Consider the following 22372-nt stretch of genomic DNA (forward strand, 5'->3'; position numbering starts at 1 on the left):
TAACCACAATATTTGCAATTCCTGAAGAAAATGCAAGTTAGGATGCAGGTGTAGCATTAGCCTAGCGTTAACATTAACCTAGCATTAGCATTACGCTAGTGTTAACATTAGCCTAGCGTCAGCATTAGCCTAGCATTAGCATTAGCCAAGTGTTAACAATAGCCTTGTGTTAGCAATAACCTAGCAATAGCATTAAACTAATGTTAGCAATAGCCTAGTAATAGCATTAACCTACATTAGCATTAGCCTAGCATTAGCATTTACCTAGCAATAGCTTAATATTAGCAACTAGACTGATCTACTGAAAAACTGAGCAGTTTGTGGGAATCACAAGGCTTGAGGCTACAAATGAGTTAAATTTCATGTTTCTAGCGCAAAAGGTGTGACCATGGGAGAAACCATGGATATTTGAACATTTTAACAAGTGGCCTGATGATTCTTCAATACAAAATAGCCTGTAGATTTGTGGGATTAGTTCCACTTCAGGCATGATATTTCAAAAACTGTTGAAGCTATGGCTAAAAATATGATATTGTTAATGGCTAGGCAGATATATCTACTACTTTTGAGAAAATTGGGACTGTGTTCAATATTTTGGAAGTTATGACAATTTGTTTGCAGATTTTTGAAGAATAAGACAAAGGCTGCTGCACTCTGCAAAATGATGAGTTGATGACTGTACTTGAAGCTTCATAGGTCAAAAACAGTTGGAGATGGAGAAAAGATACAGATAGAAGTTGAAAGAGGGAAGGTAGCTGAACATTTTAGAATTGAATGGTTAAAATCGGTTGAAAAATGGCTGAACAGTGGAACTTCAAAGTTGGAGGCTTAGTAAGCAAAAATCGCTCAAAGTGGATGGGAAAAGTTAAATAGTTTAAAGATAGAAAATAGTTGAAACATAGCAAAAGTGAAAAAAATTAGCTGAATGTTTTGACACCAAACTTGTTAAAGCAGAGCTCAGTAACTTTTTCACCTTAAAGGGCCCACGTTAAGCTAAATGGACTTTTCTGTGCTTCAAACATCATAAAAGTGCTATTTGGGCTTCATACACATTGTTGCCACATCAAAAACATGAATCCCAATATTTTCATTGATTAGGAAGCTCAACCAGGTAACCAATAGATGTGAAACACATTAGATTAGATGATAGATAATATTCTTTAGTGTACTTTACAGCCCGATTTAAGACATGGGTCAAACTGATCTGTTATCATTAGAGATGCTAACAGAAAGCTAACGAAAGAGGAAGGTTACGTTTAATAAGGGTTATTTATTAAAAGCTCAGTAATTGTGATTAACTGTAATTTAACTTTAATAATTGAGAATGTAATGGTATTTGACTTTCAGGGGAAAAATAATAATTGTAATTGGAAAAAATGCCAGTTAATGTAGTCATAATTGAGTTGTAATTGAACATGGATAATTGAAGACAATCATAATTGAAAAATGTAATTGACCCCAACCCTGGTATGAATGCACAAAATGAAAGACGCACGCACACACACACAATGTGATAAATTTTTTTCTTTAGCAGAAAACGTACCGTTGACATCCTCAGGGTGAAACTTCCTCAGGAACTTGTTCTTTTCCAAAGCTGAAATTTAATTAAACACGAAGCTGCTTCAGGACGTTACTAAAGATATGTCAGTGAAGGGAATGGGGGTGGAGGAGTGTGTTTCATTCCTCTTTCTGCATTAGATCATCATCGAGTTCTAGTTAGCTCTAGTCCTTCTACCTACAGGCTGTGTAGTAGATCTCACAGAGAACGTGGGATTAAATCCACCCTGAGGAGATTCTGCGGTGATGTCAACTACAGACACACTAAGACGCACTCATACCACAGCAGGACGGCGAGGACGTGCAGCAGCAGGACAGACACTGTGACTCCGCCTCTCAGTGAGGTTCCGCCCATCAAAGCGTCACTCTCAAAGATGTGATGTCTGTTAGTGTTGGCGTGTAGAGTCTTCACATCCTCCAGAGCGTAGAACGCTGCCAAGGTGAAGTTGAGGTCTCCAGAAGAAAGAAGGTCAAACACACAGGAGTGGAAGTAGAGATCCTCCACCGGGAGGCGCTCTTTGCACGTGGCCTTGGCCGTCTGGTAGGTGAAGCGGCGAGCAGCAGTAGGGACGCTCCTGGTCCTGGTGGCGCTCTCTGAAGCTCCGCCTCTGAACTTCCGGAAGTTGATGCGTTGGTTTGAAGGACATCCGTGAAGACACAGGTACAGGTCCTGCTTGTCCTGCTCCTCCACCGCCGTCACCACCTCCTCCGGCATCCGCACGGCGAAGGTCAGGTAGCGGCCCACCTGCCGCACCACCACCGTGGTCCCGATGTACTGGGCCTGGATTTCCACGTGCTCCCCAGGAACCTTCTCCACCACACGCAGTGTTTTGGCACCGGGACCCTCACCACCGTTTTTGGAACCGTCAGTGAAGGCAGCAGGAAGTTCATCTGTTTCAGCGTGGAACGTCTTCTGCTCCACACAAGCTTGGAAGCTCTTAAAGATTATGGTCAGCTGAAGAAGATGACGAAGAAGATTCACAGTCATTAAAAAACAGGATTATTAAAAATTACACCCTCAGTAAATGTGATTAAAAACCAAGTTATTTAAGTTAAAGTTTAAATGATCAGCAGAGGAAAGGAAGAGCCGATACATTGCCTGATTTGAACCAACCTTAACCTTTGACTTGATGATTTACTAGGGCTTTAGTCAACCAAGGAAATGGTTGGTCAACCAAGACTATGGCACACAAAGCGATTAGTCGACCAAAAAAGGAAGGAGGAGAAAGAAAAAGAGACAAATATTTTGTTTTGGCTTTTTGTACTGCCGATTTGCTTTTAGACACGGACCATTGATGATATGAACCTTATTCAAGTTTTGAACAGAACCCAACAAAGCAAAACTGAAACCTACAGGTCCGACAGACATTAGGTATTTAAATCCGTGTCCGACCTGAAACCGAAAATTAAAACCTATTTTTTCCTCATACAAATCACATATTTACGTTTGTTTTAGTGGTAAGCCTATTTTTTTATTAATAAACAATTGTTAATGTCAACATCAGATAAGCGCACGAGGAAACAAACGCACGTCAAACACAGGTGCGCAGTGCCCCCCGCGGCGCCATATACTGCAGTGGATCTATTTACATAATGAACGTATCAAATATAAGGATAATCCATGTTCTTATGCAGAAAAAGGATTCATTCAATAGTGGATGCTTGTGCTTCAAGCCTGTCTTAATGCGTTCCCTCTCTACTCTGATCTGCTACGAGGACTCACTCACACAGAGCTGTTGCTGGACACAGAGTCATGTTTAGGCATTAAATAAAATATATTTGATATTTGATCCTTACCACCTATATAAGTGCGTTGCATTTTTTTTTTTTAAACGGTATTGAAACTGATACAATTGCTGGTCGACCCATGAAAGCAGCCCTATGATTAACTAACGTACACACAAAGATCACAGAGTCCAACACATTAACCTCAAATGGCCCAGTTTGGGTGTACTTATATTGCCAGCTGGGGTCGTTCCAAGCTCACAGCAGGAATCCCCCCCTCCCTGTCCCTTTTCTGGCACGGTAGAATGGACGTGATCACCAGCTCAACTCGGTTCCCACAGAGAAACACGTCATCACGTTAATCTATGACACATGTATGGCAGTACGTCACCATTAAGCAACTCTGGGTTTGTTGTTGACAGTACATTCTTATTGCTGTTAATTTTGTATCTTCTGTTGTGTAGTGTAGCTATACGTCAATATTTACCCAGACACGTGCTCTTTTCATTGCTGGATTATACAAACAGACTGAGTTTCCCAGGGCCCCTGACCGCAACATGTTAATTTAAATGACCGTACATCTGCTCATATTTGCTCTATCGGAGAAATTCCACCGGTTTATGAAAGATAAGAAATTGCTCTTTACAGCCAGTGTCAGTAAATTGCCGTAATTTTACTCACACGTAACAAAAACATTAAAGATGCCGCTTTGTTTTGACAAAATCGACACGAGGAACAGAGAGAACCAAGTTAGTGAGAAAGAAAGAGATTAAAACAGACCAAATAACAGTGGATTTATTGAAAATGAAAGACTCTCTGATGATAAAAACCACCATGAATGGAGGTTCAAATGGATTTAAAAACAAAGGAGGAAACTGAGCCTATAAAGGTAAGATTAGTTTAATTTCTGGATCAATAAATGTCGTTCTGATTTTGTGGAGCTAGTCTTTGTGTACATTAATATAAGTGTAAATAGATGCTTTTAATGTGTGAGACAATTTAGGACAGAGTATTTGTGTGTTTGTTTAAACTTTGTGTCTCTGTGTGTGTGTGTGTGTCTGTGTGTCCATCTGAGCATATTTATCTCCATCACTTTCAGTTTTCCTTTTGATGAACATGACAATATCTAACTCTTCTTTTATTTCTTCTTATTTAAGTCCATGCAGAGTGGACACGCCCCTCCCTGGACATTAAAACCATGAGCTGACCCTAGTTTTCATAATCTGGTCTAGACCCATCACTTCCACAGACAAATGTATATTAAATTATTATTTACTGTTCTGTAATTTTATTTTCTAGGAGATGCTTTTCATTGTTTCAATAACTTAGAGACTTAAGGAAGGTTTATATGATATGTTTCAAGGACAGATTGTTATAATGCATAATAAAGGTGATTTACTTGAGTCATCACTAATTTCAGATTGTTTTTAAGTTTCTGTATAAAGAAACTTTAACAGGACAACAATGATGTGCAGAGCTGCAGTAATGATGGCTTCATACAATAATAATAATAACAACAACCACTGCACACGCCACCAGAGAAGCTTCAGTGAATAATTTACAAATCATAAAAAAGTTCACTGATGGTGACATTGAGATGGTAACAAAAATGTGTTTACAGTTAATTTTACTGATTATTGTTACACATCATCCTGCATGTGCATTATATACAGTACAAATGTGTAGATTTAACCAACTGTTACAGAAACAGTTTTATTAAATACAAAGCAAATGACATGCAAACAGAAAAACAAAGGTAGAAATAGTGTATTTAAATTGTGAAATTAGTGATTTGTTAAAGTGCTGAGGTGCAGTGAAGGGTCTTCATCTGCAGAGACGTGATGATTAGGGGTTCGAGTAAAACCCAGAATTCCGAGCTATTTCAGAGGGTACAAATATGCATATAAACACATATTACTGTTATATTAACCCTTATAAACCAAAAAATATGGAAATGGGACATTTTACTGCTACAAATGTGTAACATATTACTGGTAGTTTGAGAACAGGACACTTTTTTTGGTTTATATGGGTTAATATACCAGTAATATGTATTTATATCCTCAGAAATACCTGGACCTGATGATGAGCTGCTACACTCCGTTACTGTCCCACTGTCGGCTGAACAAAGAGAAGTCCTGACGGTCACGTTGTCCTCTGCCTCCATGAGTTCTTTGTGGTATCATTCATATATCCTCAAGTAACGCCAACTCATCGGCTAACGAGCACTTCTGACACAGCTATCATTACGGAATGCAAATGTTTATGTGCCATAAAGCGTCGCACGGGACCAACGTAATCACGTTTTGCGCGCAGCTCGAGTCGAGTTGTGTGTGCACATGCGCGGCCAACCGTGCCATTCTGGCACCTGTTTGGACCACCTCTTCCAGCAGGACCATCGGGCCGTTAACCCCCCCTGCGGTGCAGTTCACACCTACGCAGGCCAGACAATGGCCCCCCATGATTTCACACATGCACAGAACTGGTTAGGAACGGCCCTGGTTGCCAGTCTGAGTACACCCTTCATCTGTTCCAGTCCCAGAAACTCTAGCTCAGCATGAATCTAGGACCACAACTTAAATCTGATTTTCCAGATATTATCAGTTAGTTGGATTTCCTCTTATTGCATTAATTTCCTGGACATTTATATCCTGTCAATAACACAAACAAACCAACATACAGTATAAACAAACAAGCACCTCCTCTCTCTCTCTAACTTCCTGGATTTATTCGGGGTGTTCTGTACTATGATGCTGGCTAACTTCGTACCAATCCAGCTGACAGTGTTTAGCTTAGGTGCACATCTTAATAAGACCCACAAGATTGATCACATATTTCATGATCAGAGATTTGAGGGTGCATGCGCTGCAACATTTACTCTGATTTAACAGCCAATAGACACCACTGCTGAGACCAACAGGACGTGACATCATCTGTTATTGAGCAGTGAGAATAAAGGACGGAAACATTTAAGAAGTTTCTGTGGTTTGTACACTTTAAAAGAGTAAAATGCTAAAGATGGTGTTATTTAGTCAATCTATCATCGAGAACAACTGAAGCATGTGATCATACACTGATCATGTGAGTTTGATAAACTGTCAGCGTTTAATAAAAGATGATGCTGTAACTCATAATTAAGTAATATGTAACTTATGAGACTTGTGAGTGTTTGATTCATAGTGAGTTGAACTCAGCACTAAATATTCAAATGAAGAGAAGGTGCAGCGGTGCTGTGTGACACTGGATGTCACATCCAACACTGGAGATGCTCCGGGTGCAGGTGCACAGCGCATAGTGTATTTTTGTCATCGAGGAGCCGTTGCTCTGCCCTGTGACTCTCCCTGAACAGCCACTCCCTCTCTGTATATTCAGAGCTTTCTCATTATTAATCACTGATCAATGAATGGACATTTACACCAAGCGGTAAACAGAGGCGATGGATAAGCACGTATTGTTATATAGACATAATACTACTGATGGTTTAAACAAATAGAGACTGTGATCATCTAATTAAAAAGTACGGGACATATTAGACACTTACTGTAATAAGACAATGATTCTATCGTCATTTGCATCAATTTAAAATCATATTTAAACATTTACAATGATATTCTGTTTAATTTCATTTTAAAATACCGTATTGAAGGAGTATTTAAAAAAAAAGAATAACAATTCTTTTTCACTTCTTTTTCCTTTTGTAGATATTTGTTGTGTATTAAAGCATCACTAAATGACTGTCAAAATGACGACGTAGTTTCATGAAAGTGCGTCTGCAGCTTATGCCAAGCCTGCTGCTTAAACCTGGTTGGGAGCAGGTTTGACCCACGGACTGTGTTACTATGGTAACTAAGGCTTAACAGAGCCGGACTCTCAGGTTAAACCTGGACTTAATTTTTATTTTTTTTTTATCTTGTCTGCACATGCTGTCAAAGGTCAACACTACAAGAAGTAAAATCATTATGAGACAGCGATGCATGTTTTGTTATTGCAATAAAATAAATTGATTTATTTTATTGCTTAATTGTGACCATCACCAGCCCTCCCTAAGGAAGGGTAAGAAATATTTTATTATAGGGAGGATATAAAAAGGGAGAGCAGTGTTACACCTAAGTGGACAGGGAGGGGGAGGGGAAAGGGAGCAGTGAGGAGAGACTCAAGGTAGGAAATAGAAAGGGTGGGGAAGAATAGATTGTTTTACACTGAGGGTGAGATGTGAAGTTGTAGAATATATTGTGCTTATTATGTTGTGTAATCAAGCCAGTATAGTGACAAGTGTGAAGCTTAGCTATAATGGTGGTGTTTGTGAACCGGGGGAATGAGTGAGTGGTAGTACCTAAAGCAGGTATTTGGGATTAACGTGTCTAAAGTTAAGCCCAGTATGAGTTTTATCCCACATCGCAAGGCGTGCCAGTGCATCGTATACCAGTATATGTGCAAAAAACCGCTACCGCAAATCCAGGAACTGCCCCGGACCCGCAGATGCAGCCTGGCTAGCATAAAGAGTGGGGGCCAGGGAACCCAAGGCCACCCCCCCACGGCCGAGCAACCCCCGAGACGCCCCCAAGATCCCAGGCTGAGAGGCAGCCACCGCCCCCACACACACATCCGAGGAAGCCCCAAGCAGCCGAGCACCCAGCGCATCCCGCCACTGACCCCAACCCCAAGGCCCCCCGCCAACATCCCGCCCCACCCACCCACACCCAAGCACCCAACCCGCTATGAGCCCTAGAAAGCCCCCCCCACCAAAGGGCCCACCGACACCGCAGAGCCCGACTCGCAGGGTGCCACCCAAGCCGGGGCCACCCGGCGCCGCACCCACAGGCATGGTAGGGCACGGCCCGCACCACCCGCCCCAGAAGACCCCCACCAAGACCGGCCCGGCCAGCCGGCCAGGCCCGCCGGACCCCAAGGGCACCACAGCAGGACAGGGAACCCCCAAGGGTGAGCCCCGGGCCAAACCCCCGTGGGGCGCGCCCCCCCACCCCAGCCCACAAACAGGCCACAACCCAGCAAGACCGCACAGCCCCAGGCGGTGCAAGAACAGCAGCCCAGGCCCCGCCCCCCACCGGACAGCGCAAGCCACGGGGCAATGCCCCCCCCCCGGCGCAAGGGCGACCGGCGGCTGCCACCGCGGGAGCGAGGCACCCCAACGGCACAAAACCGATGCGGAGCAGCAGCCCCCCGCCAAAGGCGCAGAACCCACCCACCTGCCAGCCCGCAGATAGCAGGACAGACCTACTAAGCGGCCGATACCGACCTCAACCACCGGAACAGCTCGAGCCGCCCCCCAGCAAAGAGCACCATCCCGGAGTGCCAAGCAACCCCGCCCCAACCCCGGCGCAGAGGCCAGCACCCCCCAGCGCGCCCACCCCCCACCTTGGCGCGGCAGGCATCCCCAGACCCACACGCCGCGAGGCACGCCCCCAGGGCAACCAGGAGACGAGACAAGCACCAAGCCCCACCCGTAGGGAAGGGGCACCCCCACGCCCCACCAGGCCGGCACCGCCTGGAGAGACCCCACAAAGAAAGCCCATCCGCATGGCGGGCCACCGGAGAGGGTAGATGGTGCAGACGGGCACGCGGCACTGCGGGCTCCAGGGACGCGCCGAGCAGCACACCCGGAGACCCCCCGCGGCACCCCCCCCCAGACTTAATTTTAATCTGATGGACTGATTTACCGTCAGCTGATGAAGTCTGTGGAGAAACAATCTTTGTATGGACAAACGGATCAACTAATTTATTCATTCATACGCTATAGTGACGCTGGCAGCATCAGCAGGAACATACTCCACTGAAACAATGTGCTCTCATCCCAGAGTGTGTGTGTGTGTGATAAATTAAGGAGGTCCACCTGAAAAGAAAAGTCTGTGCTGTAATAAAGTGAAACTGATCAGAGCGCTGTCTGTTTATCATCCCATGGATTAATATTAACACGTAGCCAGGCTGAAATCACCTGGGTTAGTGAACGTGTTTATAACCTGCTTCATAGGACAGAGAATGTTTGGTTAGTTGAAGCTAACGCAGATAAATCCGGGGTTCACTTATCTAGCTTTGTAGAACAGGCCCACAGTGTAACTGTTTCCTCTCTGGTGGATAAATAAATAGGGAATAAATAAGAGCAGGTTGAGGGTGTGATTCCTACCTTGCTGGTGGCCGTTGCCATTGAGCCAGGCACTACTGCCGTGTTGGTCACTTGCACAGACAGGTATTTGTTGTGGATCAGAGGCCATGCCCCCTCCACCTTACAGGTGTGGAAGTCGTCAGTAAACGTGCGCAGGTGCGGGTCTCCAAAGAAGCCGCAGTGGCTGTAAGTTGGCGTGGCCGTTGCATCATAGCGACACGCCTCCGGGCCGTTGGTCAGCACGGGCGGGGGCGGAGGGGGCGGGGCTGTGCGTGTGTGGGGCGGGGCCGTGGGGCCGTTCTTGGAGCAGTTGTGCTGAGTCAGTAGATCCTCGATGCCGTGCTGGGCGGAGTGATACGTCAGGTCGCCTCGGCACGAGCGAGCTGTGCGCCGCACGCAGCTGTTATACGCACGCAGCACTGAGCAAAGCTCCGCCTCCACCGCAGAGTGTGACGTAGATGCCCAGAACTCAGAGTTACACTTAAGGATCTTACACTGAAGACTCACTACAGGAGACACACACATACACACAATATAAACACAATCTGTCCATTAACACAATAATATTACATTTTAGGATCTTACACTACAGACTCTCTGTAGTGTAATAATAATAATAATAATAATAATATATATATATATATATATATATATATATATATATATATAAGCTATAATACACACACACACACAATATGAACCCATACTACACAAGTATGCAGTAACGCAATCATTTCTTCTTGAAGCTGAAATGAATTAAAGCAGCTCTCTGAATGGTCGAACAGCTCACTTTTGTTCCAGTGAAACATCTCCATCTTCATCAATGAATGGATTTTTTTTCCCAAACTTTAAACTTTAAATCTGAACACAAATATTCTTCATACTAATCTTACATGTTGGAGCAGGATCACCTTTAACACAGTGGTTCCCAACCTTTGGATCGTGACCCCATACGTGTATCAAGAATTTCTGGTGACCCTAAAGACATTTTTTTTTAAAAAAAACAAACAATTAATCATTATTTAAATATGTATTATTAATCAATATTATTATTTTTTAAATCAATTACTAGACATTTCAGGCGACCCCATTTAAAATCCAGGTGACCCCACATGGGGTACCGACTCCAAGGTTGAAAAGCATTGCCTGAAACTATAGTGTGTTTGAATGACATCCTTCAGGGCTTCATGTTTATCTGCACTCAGCTCATTATCATCATCATCCTCATCACTGTGTTACAGAGTGATGATGATGATGATAAGTGCGCAAAGTGACATCATGAACAGCGTGTTTTAATCTAATTTAATAAACCAAGGCCAGAAAATAATGACTCACCCTCACCTCATGATTTCATTTCATTAAAATGTTAAAAACAGTCCGTCAATAGTTCAGCATTATTCAAATCTTTAAAGCTTTTCTTCTTGCAATTTTTGCAAGATTTTAATTATTAACTTATTTAGTTTGGAGAAAACACTGACATTGTTTCACATGTTCCTATTTGAAAACTTCCATTGCTTGTTAATGATCATCATGTTGGAGAATGGTCAGACTTAAGAAACTTTAGAACCACTTTCCGATTAAAGAGTGGATGAGTGAATGGAATTGAGAGGAGAACAAATGCGTGTTTCTTACCGGAGGGAAAGAGTGAAAGAAACAAGGCGAGGACTCCGCACACTTGACGCGCTGAGGCTCTCCCTCTCTGCCCCATTCCCATCCATCCAGCTCCAGCTTGGGCTCTCTCTCTGCTCCTCCCCCTGATCAAAGTATATGAACACGGTCCAAATGAGACCAGAACAAGAACCAGAGCAAATAATCCATAGATTAGCTTCGTGTGGAGCCGTGCGTAAAGACGCCTGTACACAAAGAGCAGCGCACAACTGGGTGATCTGCTCCTTTTAGGGAGCGTCGAGGAGAAACGGCTCCACCAATCACTGCTGCATAGCTCAGCCTTAGCCCCGCCCCTTCCAGGATCCAGTTACTGACTGGTTTCACTCGCACAGGACCAGAACTCAAGGGAAGAAGGTTCCAAAGATTGAACTTTACATTGTGCACAGCGTCCCTGGTCGTGTTTCTCGAACCTTGAATGGATCTAACATCATACATTACAAACTGTGAAGTCTGTGCTTTTTTTGGATCAAATATAAAGTTTCTATAAAGTTTCACATGAGTTTGACTTCCTTCATGGAAACAGACACAGACTGAATAACAAGTTTAAATCACAGAGAGTACTTTGGATGGAAATAAGGACGAAGCTTCAGAGAAGGAAAGAGTTTCCACTGAGAGGCTGTTTCTGTAAGAAAGTCATTAAAGTATACACTAAAGTCCACCCTAAAACCACTTTTTTTCTGCTAAATCTATATATGGTTAGATATAAAGTAATGGCCCTAGTACAGGGGCTCCCAACCTTTTTCTTGTCGTGACCCCATTTTTATTTCACAAATTTCTGGTGACCCCAGATACTTTTTTCCTCTAAAATTTGTTTTTTGATGATATTGTTTATACTGTGTTACAAATACAGAGTAGTAACGATTAATGCACAAAGTAACCATAAGCGCCAGCTCAGATACAGTATTTTTTTTTACTGTATTGCATTTGAACTAGATTTTAATTTGTGAAAGTTGAATAAGTTGTCTATTTTTTATATGTATTGGGTTTTTTTTAAATTGCCCAACATAGATAAATAAAAATTAATTAATTAATTAGAATTTAAAAATATTATTCAATTAGTAATTCATTTTAATTTTATTTTTACTGACCCCATTTTATTTTCAGGCAACCCCACATGGGGTCACAACATCAATGTTAGAAAACCCTGTCCTGGTCCCACTTTTCCTATTTTAATCTGGGTATTTAAAGTTGTCAAATGTCTGAGTGACTGCCTTCTATGGGTTAAACACTGCTATTACAATAGAATGTTGCTATTGGCTGAAACTGGATCAGTGAAGTCACTAACAGTCAGTGTTGGCCCTGCCCCTCCTATAAAAGATGGGAGGAGAGACTGGTTTCCTCAGTAAGCATTGATTGACAGCTCCATGTGGGACAGTGCGCGCTGTGGGGATGGGCTGCTGTGACCGTGCCTGTCTTAACTACTCTAGGAGCCACGCCCATAATCAAGGCATTTTTTAAAATTCCCCCCTAGTGGCAGGTCAGCATTAATCGGGGAGTGGACTTATATCACTAATGTTTACACTTTAAAGGTCCCATGTCATGCTATTTTTCACCCATCTTCATTTGTTCTAAGAAGCGCAAAAACTCGCCTGTTTTCCAGAGTTTTAGCCTCTGAAAAGTCACTTTGTGGCCTACTTATGCAAATTCATGAGTGGGCGTGTCTATAGACGGGACACTGACTTCCTTCTCACGCCACGGTGACGTAGGGCCAGAGGACGGGCCGCCCTCCTGCCACCCACTCCGTAGCCGAGCTCGTGCTGAGGGCGTTCACCGGTACATACATAGACTGTAGAAAATGTATACATAGCACTGCGAGAAGGACGCTGAAATGCTCACCTTTGTGGGCGTGTCTGTTTACATGTCAATCACGGCAAAGAGCTTCCTGGAGGCGCGACTTCTCCAGCTCAGTGCCTCGTCAAATTTGTCATCAAAGTGGGAATGCGTCATCAAATTGGAGCGAGGTGTTTGGGCTAACCCTGCAGTAAGAAAGGAGCAAATCACCCTCTAACTAATGATTGAGGGAATCAATGAAAAACACTTTGGGCATGTGTATGAAGCCCAAATAGCACTTTTATGATGTTTAAAGCACAGAAAAGTCCATTGAGCTTAACATGGGCCCTTTAAAGGAGTCGTTAGCTTTCGACAAAAACTAACTACTGTAGTTTGATTTACGTCGTCAGATCTTAAACCCAAATAAGTAAACCTGTGACCATGTTAGAAATCTATTAATCATCTATTCTACTCTAGCGGTTTTTGCTCATACATTAGTCTACGATGCACTGGCATGCCTTGGGCTGTGGGATAAAACTCGTACTGAGCTTAATCTTAGACACGTTGATCCCAAATACCTGCTTTAGGTATTACCACTCACTCCTTCCCTCTGTCCACAATCACCACCTTTTAACCTAAGCTTCACACTTGTCACCATACTGGATTGAGTACATAACACAATAAGCACAATATACACAACTAAACTTCACGTCTCACTTTCACTTTAAAATAATCAACTCTTTCCCACCCTTTCCATTTCCCACCTCAATTCTCTCCTCCCTTTCCTTCCCCCCACCCCCCTCACCAAGGTGTAACACTGCCCTCTTTTTTTACATCCTGCCTATAATAAATTGTTTCTTACCCTTCCTTCGGGAGGGCTGATGATGGACACAATTATGCAATAAAATAAATTCATTTATTTAATTGCAATAATAAAACATGCATTGCTGTCTTAAAAAAAATGCACTTCTTGTAGTGTTGATCTTTGACAGCATGTGCAGACAAGCCTATATGACAGGCGATCGCCGCCTGTCATATAGGCTTTGGGAAGAAACTTTGGCGAGTCTGCACCCGCTGATCTGCTGGTTTATAAAGGGAGCACGCAGGCTCCTCCCGGCTGCCAGACCACTGGTACCACCGTGGCATCTGGCGGTGGTTCTGGAGAGACTTAAACGTCCTCCGTTTGAAAGACTGGAGGAGGCAAGCCTGACGTTTGCCTCTCTGAAAGATGTTTTGTTACTGGCTTTGGCGTCATTTAAGCAGGTTAGTGACATGCATACGCTCTCTGTGCACCCGTCATGCGCTCAGCTCTTCACGGGCGATGTGAGGATCATTTTGAAGCCCAACCTGGCCCTTGTGCCAAAGGTGGTGGGCTCATGTTCTCCCATTGACCTTTTGGCCTTTTCTGCCTCACAAGATGAGCAGTGGCCTCATGTGTTGTGTCCAGTTTGTGTGGTGCGCACTTATATGGACATGACAAGGAGCCTCAGGAGGAGCAATCAGTTGTTTGTCTCCTGGACTAATCCCCTTAAGGGGAAGCCTGTTACTAAGCAACGCCTGTCACACTGGGATGGGAAGGCTATTGCTTTGGCTTATACGAGTCAGGGTCTGTCTGAGGGTTTGCGCGCACACTTGACTCGGAGTCTCGCCACATCCTGGGCTTTTCTCAGGGAGTTTCTTTTTAGGACATCTGTTTGGCGGCGAGTTGGACCTCGCCCCTCACGTTTGTCTGCTTTTAAATACTGTCCTGATGTGCACAGATGTGCGGGCTGGTCTCCGCTCGATAAGCATGTCTGCAATATGGGAGCCACCATATTTATAGTGAGACATCTCACAAAATATTATGAAATAGAACTTTAGGTTATTTACATAACCCCGGTTCTATCAGTGATATGAGTGAGATGTCCACCAGACAACCCTATCTCACTCATATTACTCATAGAACCGAGGTTATGTAAATACCCTAAAGTTTTTTATGATTATAGATCATAAGTTTTTATGAATATAGATCATGTATTTTAATGAATATAGATCAGATATTTTTTTAATTAATATTGATAATTTATTTTAAAGAATACAGATACGTTATTTTTGTAAATATAGACCAGTTATTTTTTGTTAAATAGATCTGTTATTTTTATGAAACTAGATCAGTTATTACTATGAATATATGTGTTATTTTTATGATTATAGATCTATTATTTGTATGAATATAGATCAGTTGTTTTCATGAATATAGATCAGTTTTTATGAATATAGATCAGTTGATTTCACAAATATTGATAGTTTGTTTTTCAATCAATCAATCAATCAATCAATCTTTTATTTGTATAGCGCCAAATCATAACCAATGGTATCTCAAGACACTTTACAGTAGAGCAGTCTTAAGGACGGACTCTTCATTTAATAGATACACACATATGCATATATACGTATATACACATACATATGTATCCCACACCCAACATGAATTCATCATGGCGGCAAGGAAAACCTTCTGTTAAGCAGCAGGAACCTTGTGTGGATCCCATTCCTATGATGAACAGCCATCCACATTATGCTGTGTTGGGTGTGTGCAGAGGAAAGGGTGGAGACAGAGTTGTTGAGACTCTGTAACTCCACACTGAGGATCCCACGGACCTGCAAGACAAAAGCCAGAAGGAGTACAGGAGCAAACACACTAGGGAAGAAGCAGACATAGAGGGAGTGTTAGAGAGAGGAATGGGACCCTCTCCGGTCCCTCTCTAACGTAAATGACCTCTCTCTTAACGCCCTCTCCAACCTCTCTCCAACCGAGCATGCCAGACCCCCCCCCCCCCCGGCAGTCTATGCCTATTGCATCTTAACTATGAGCTATGAGCTGGTTCCTAACTAAAAGCTTTACCAAAGAGGAATGTTTTGAGCCTAACCTTAAAGGTAGAGAGGGTGTCTGCCCCCCGAACCATGGTTGGTAGATGGTTCCAGAGAAGTGGGGCCTGATAACTGAAAGCTCTTCCTCCTATACTACTTTTAGAGACAAATGGAAGAATGAGTAGGCCAGCATTTTGAGAGCGTAGTATTTTATGAAAATAGATCAGTTATATTTTATGATTATAGATTCGGTATTTTTTTAAGAATATTGACAATTTATTTTAAAGAATATAGATACGTTTTTATACTCTAATAAAAAACAGAATAAAGCATGTATAAGAAATAAAGAATTGAGCACAAATGTAAAGAGTCACTATTGGAGCCGACTTCTTCACTCGGAGCGAAGGATCACTGAGAACCATTTAACTCACACACGGTGCACTGTGTGTGAGTCGTACAGCGAATAACCTTAAATCCGCTCTTTTCTGAAGGGGCTCTGGCTGCCTGCGTTCGAGGCTTCAACAATGCGTGTTCCAGCCTGTCCACACGTGCTGACGTATCCAGGTGTTTGGACACCTTTGGGTGATGTGGCGATGAATGTTGAGGTGTGTGTGTGTGTGTGTGTGTGTGTGTTTCAAACACAGAAACACACCTCAACATCCTCAAATTTGTCAGGATAGGTCAGCCCAGCCTCAGCGCAGCAGCACAAGTAATGATTTTTTTCCCCTTGTGCCGCCCCCCTAGATTGCTGCCCTGGGCGGCTGCCCATGTTGCCCATCAAAAACCACCACTGCATGAGGGTCTGGTACCATGCACAGTGTGTTCCAACCATAGACTGTAAGGGGAGTGGACCAAGATGGCGACCACGGTCGGTTCTCTATTGCCCACCCTTACTCTGTGACCCCTACATGCTACTTCAAATGCCCTTTGGCCGACGGGAAAGACGAACGGCTAAGGCTGTTACTGTGTGTGAAGTATCATCCTCCTTGGACGCCACACAATACGACAGGACCATGATTACACATTTTGTAATGAAGATACTGATTTATGCCTTTACCAGCCTCTGCCCCTGATACACCAATCAAGCCAAAAGATAAAAAACAACAAGCTGGGATGTCTTTAGTAGAAGCACAGTCCAATATCTATAATAATAATAAATCAACGAGCAGACAATTTGGAAGGTATGAGCACCAGCAATGCAGTAAGCATTGAAGCCCTGACAAAAACAATTAACTTCGCATTTGCAGAAGTCGAGACACTTTAGGCATATATGAGAAAAGTCAAACCAGTGCAAAATGTGACCAGCAAATAATAGAACTGCAACTTAAACTCAATGAGGCTGAAAGGCATGAACGGAGATGGAACCTCAGACTCCACGGCGTCCCTGAAGGTAACCCAGAAGACAAAAAGTCAGATTTGATAAAAATTTGCTGTGCTGTTGCACCTGGCTCGCAACAAAAAATAAAGATGACATTGACATTGTTTATAGCCTAGGCAGATATCAGGAGACTTCAAACAGGCCCAGGACAACTATTATTCGCTTCACAAATAGATCTACAAGAGACCTTCTGTTGAAAAAGAACAAAGAGTGACTACCTCAAAAACAATAGGCTGAGGTTTACTGAAGATTGGTCTGCTGATGACAAAACAACATGTAACAAGCTGTGGCCCATGATCGAAGCTGCGAAGAAAGAAGGAAAGAAGACTCATCTTACAGGTACATGTGTCATTATTAATGGAAAGGAGGTTTGTTTATGGACACCTCATTCGCTGATGTGGCTTCTCACACTTAAAACTCTGATTCTTCCACCAAGATGACAAGCTAAAGGCTTACTGACAACAAGAAAGGTGCTACCTTAGTTTGAGATCAAAGTGACTATACACTCAGATCTGAGTTTAACTAAAGAAGGAGGAAAAAAAAGCACAATGAAGAACTAGACTTTTTAGACGAAAGGAGGTATCCTATTTTAGTGTTTCTTTTTCCTGAATCTTTGTTTTTCTGTTTTATTTTTTGCCTTCAGTTTAACTGTTTACATTTCATCCAAGAAGACTATTAAGATTCTCTCAACATTTAATTTTTAGTTTAAGGTATTCTGATATTTTCTCAGGCTTGTTATTATGGTGATTGGGGATAAAGGAAAGAAATAACAATAATAATTAAAGTGTAAAATTTTTTTATTTTTTGTACTTGAAAGATAATTGAAGTTGTTTACTTATCCCTAAGTTTTATTATTTTCATTTAAGTTTGTTATTATTATTTACTTCATAGATGTGTGTACATGCATTTATATATATACTTTTCATATTTATAAATACACAATATTTAAGCCGAGTCATTGAGGCCACTTTAGCTGGCAATATTGCATTTTTTGGGATTTTGTCATTAACAGTGGATGGGGTTTATTGCTTTATAATACTGAGGGATAGAGATTGTTCTCTATATTCTAATACTAGATACTTTCTACTTTTATAGTACTTGTTCTTAGTTCTTCTTTGTTACATTGTTTTTCTCTGTTTTTTCTCTTAATGCCAGGGGGTTGAGACAGAACATTAAACGAAAAGCTTTATTTTTATTTGCAAAGCAGAAAAAAACTGACTTTTCTTTTTTTCAAGAGACACATTCTGTTGAGAACAATACACAATTTTGGAAAGCACAGTGGGGTAATGATATTTGGTTGGCTCATGGTACGGAAAGAACAGCAGGTGCTGCTATCTTGAAAAATGTCTTCAATGGTTTTGTTTTAAAGTCTGAAGCTGATAGCTAAATTGCTAACTTGTATGGGTACAATTCAAGGTTTGAAAATAACAATCTGCTTGATGTTTTAGAATTTTTTTCAAAATATCCAAATGCAATGATAGTGATGAGTGGGGATTTTAATATTACTCTTGATGGTCTTCAAGATAGATGGCCTCCTCCTCAAACTTGATACAATTTGTGCATGAATGTAATCTAACTAATATTTGGAGAGAAAAAAATCCCAATGTGAGTTCATATACTTGGAGTAGTAAAGCACATACTATTATCACGCATAGACTTTTGGTTGGTTTCTAACTGTTTTGATAGCAATGTTATCAACGTCAATATTCTCGCCACTAACGGACCATAAAGCAATTTCAATACAAATCTCCAGTTCGCTTATGGAACTTCGATCATTAAGGCTAAAAAAGCTGAGGAAGAAAACTTAATCTTAGAAATCACATCGCGAACAGAAGAAAAATCTGGAAGTCTTACTGAAAGTGAACACAGACAATTAAACAACCTACAAAACAAATTGAATGACATTTATACATTTAAGGCAGAGAGCGCTTTTGTCAGAAGTAGGAGAAGATTGTTGGAGGAAGGGGAGCAAAACACTGCTTATTTTTTTCGACTTGAAAAACTCAATGATAATAAATAAAATATTAATGGAGATATCACAGATGACCCTAAACATATGAATAAATATTGCTCAGATTTTTATACTAAAGTTTATGAATCAAAATGTAATGAAAATTCTACTTATTGTTTTTAGGGATCTCTAACAGAAACTAAAGTGATCGACACTGATATGAAAGAATCTTGTGACAAACCACTGACAATACAGAAAGTTGTTTTGCTATTGAACACCTCAAGCCCAACAAGAGTTCAGGCCCGGATGGTATCACCTGAACTCTATAAAACATTCTCTAAAGAACTTGCACCCTTCCTCCTTGGTCTTTTTGTCGAATGAGTGTGTAATGAATCCCTGCCCCCCACCTTGACCCAAGGCCTTATAACCCTAATACCAAAATCAAAGAAAGATATCACCTTATCATTTTCTGCTCTGTACTCAGTTACTCACAGACCCTTTAAAGCTTAGTCCAATTAAAGGAATCTCAATAGCAGGTAATGAAGTTATCATCAGCCAGCTGGCTGATGACACAACATTGTTTTTTAAAATATCTTTCAGATACCAATGTCTATTGATTTGATAAATAGTTTCTCTGCTGCATCTGGACTTTGCTTGAATTTAAAGAAATGTGAATTACTTGCTCTTAAAAATTGTGACATCCTTTCCATCTGTAGTATTCTGGTAAAAGACTGCACACTTATTTAGGAATTGTCATCTCTAAAAATGAAGATACCAGATGTAATCAAAACTTCAAGTTAATTATTGACAAAGCCCAGAAAAAATGAATCAATGACTACAGAGATTTGTCATTGAGAGGTAGAATTTTACTGACTAAAGCTGAAGGCATCTCTCGCCTCACATATGATGCGTTATCTCTTGATGTCAATAAAAAGGTCTCCAAAGACATTGATAGGATGCTATTTAAATGTATGGAGAAATAAAAAAACATTCTACTAAAAAAACAGTAATAATGAACTCATACGATAAGGGTGGCCTCAACTTTTTAGACTTTTACACCTTGAATGTTACATTCAAAATAAATTGACTGAAACAATTCATCAAGAACCCATCTTCGATTTGGAATTTTATTCCAAAATTAGTTTTCTCTAAATTAGGAGATTTAAACTTTCTTCTATTATGTAATTATAATATTGACAAAATCCCAAATTCCACAAACAAATGCTTCTATCTTGGTCATTGATCTACAAACATAACTTCTCTCTGCAAAGATACAATATCTGGGATAATAAAGACATTTTACACAAAAAGCAAATCCCTGTTCTATCCTAATTGGTTTTCTCACAATATCGTTTTGGTTTCTCAGCTACTTCATTTAGATGGACCATTAATGACATATCATAATTTCATCTCACAATATAGTTTAATAATTCCTATCACTGAATTTAACTTTGTTATAAATGTGATCACTGCTGGTGTAATTGTTATTTAAAAGTACAGCGGGACAGAAATCAACAAAATTACCCATTGATCCCACTAAAACTGAAATTGGTCAAATTTGCTTAATGATAAATCACAGATTTTACCCTTCCAACAAATTTTTACAATGTTTAAAAAAAATAAAAAAAATAAAAAATAAAATAAAATAAAACAACAAATAATAATAATAATAATAATAATAATAATAATAATAATAATAATAATAATAATAATAATAATAATAATAATGAATTTGCTGTTTCTGTGAAGAACAGTTATTTTAAGAATATAAAGCAGTTTTTTTTTTACGAATATAGATCCTTTTTCAAGATCAGTTATTTTTGTAATTATAGACCAGATTTTTTTCCATGTAAATCAGCTATTTTTTTTATTAATATAGATCAGTGAATTTCATGAATAATTATCAGTTATTTTTTATATTATAGATTAGTTATTTTAACAAATATAGATCAGTTCTTTTTTTTTAAAATATAGATCAGTTATAATAATGAATATAAATCAGTTGTTTTTATGAATATAGATCAGTTATTGTTTTGATCGATCAGTTCTATTAATTAATATAGATCTGCTGACTGATTGAAGTTATTTGTATGAATAAAGATCATTAATTTCTTATGATTACAGATGAGTTATTTTTACAATTATAAATCAGTTATTTTCATTAATATACAGTAAATAAGTAGTTTTCATGAATATAGATCTGCTATTTTTATGAATATAGATCAGTTATTTTTGTGAATATTAATCAGTTATTTTTATGATTATATATCAGCTTTTTAAAATATAGATCAGTTATTTTCATGATCATAGATCAGTTATTGTGCGATATATTCTGACAGACTAAAATGATGAAAAGTTATATCAGCAGGTTATGACAAATTAAAACATATAAATGAATTAAAGTGGGTTAACTTTGTGAAGCTGATCATTCAGATCTTTGTTCTAATATCATTCAATCCTCAAACGCACATGGTTAAAGAGAAGCAGAGCTGTCATTAAATCACAGCTGTCATGATTTAAAACGTGCACTCAGGCTGTGCGTGTCACACTCACAACTTCATTCTGTGTATTTTGTATAATGATCCGCAGCAGAAATATAAGATTAATTGATTCTAATATCTACTGTCGCACTTGTTCAATAATAAAACGATCGATGAATGAATGAGAACGTCACGCGCGGATTGGAGCGGTGCGTAAATGTGCACGGAGACATTGGATCAATAAACCAAAACACACACCGACCTTTTTGAGAGTATGAGCTCAGGATCAGGATCAGGATCAGGATCAGGATCAGGATCAGGAGTCCTGCAGGAAACCGGCGGAGTAAAGTCCATCAGATCCGGACTCAGACTGAGCCGCTGACCGTGCGCGCGCAGCTCTGCCTTCACTCATGAATTCACACGCACACGGGAAACGAACAGAAACGTAAGAACAGAACAGAAAGAAGCGGCTGAGGATGAAGTAACACACACACACACACACACACACACACACACACACACACACACACACACACACACACACACACACACACACACACACACACACACACTGAAGATTGATAATAATAGATCCTGATCAGGGAAGACCAATAACAGATCAATGATGCCTTATTGATCAATCACACTCTGACTCTGTCGATCATTGTGAGTGAATGGACTCAATGATGGAGGATCACTTTGCAGCAGAGGGGGAGGGGCTGCACCTGTTTTAGGATCACTCTGTAAATACCAGCACAGATCCTCCCCCCTCTATAAAAGCTTTCCAAGCCCCGCCCCATCAAAGAGTGGCTCCACTTTCCTCCCACTCAGACCAGATCTGAATCTAGAACTGAATCCAGATCTGAATCCTG

At 40.7% G+C, this 22372-nt stretch overlaps 1 protein-coding gene across 1 annotated transcript; it reads right to left on the reverse strand.

Moving 5' to 3' along the window:
- Positions 1-1406: 1406 nt before the first annotated feature.
- rgma (repulsive guidance molecule BMP co-receptor a) lies at positions 1407-22151 on the reverse strand. The gene is made up of 4 exons (XM_028451660.1): positions 21763-22151; positions 11036-11157; positions 9425-9909; positions 1407-2512 (listed from the first exon to the last, which is right to left on the reverse strand). Exons 1-4 carry the CDS (start codon positions 21852-21854, stop codon positions 1811-1813), a joined length of 1401 nt encoding a protein of 466 aa, XP_028307461.1. The 5' UTR covers positions 21855-22151; the 3' UTR covers positions 1407-1810.
- Between the last annotated feature and the right edge of the window lie 221 nt (positions 22152-22372).

This window comes from Gouania willdenowi, chromosome 6 (genome assembly GCF_900634775.1).
Source record: "Gouania willdenowi chromosome 6, fGouWil2.1, whole genome shotgun sequence".
Taxonomy (NCBI): domain Eukaryota; kingdom Metazoa; phylum Chordata; class Actinopteri; order Blenniiformes; family Gobiesocidae; genus Gouania; species Gouania willdenowi.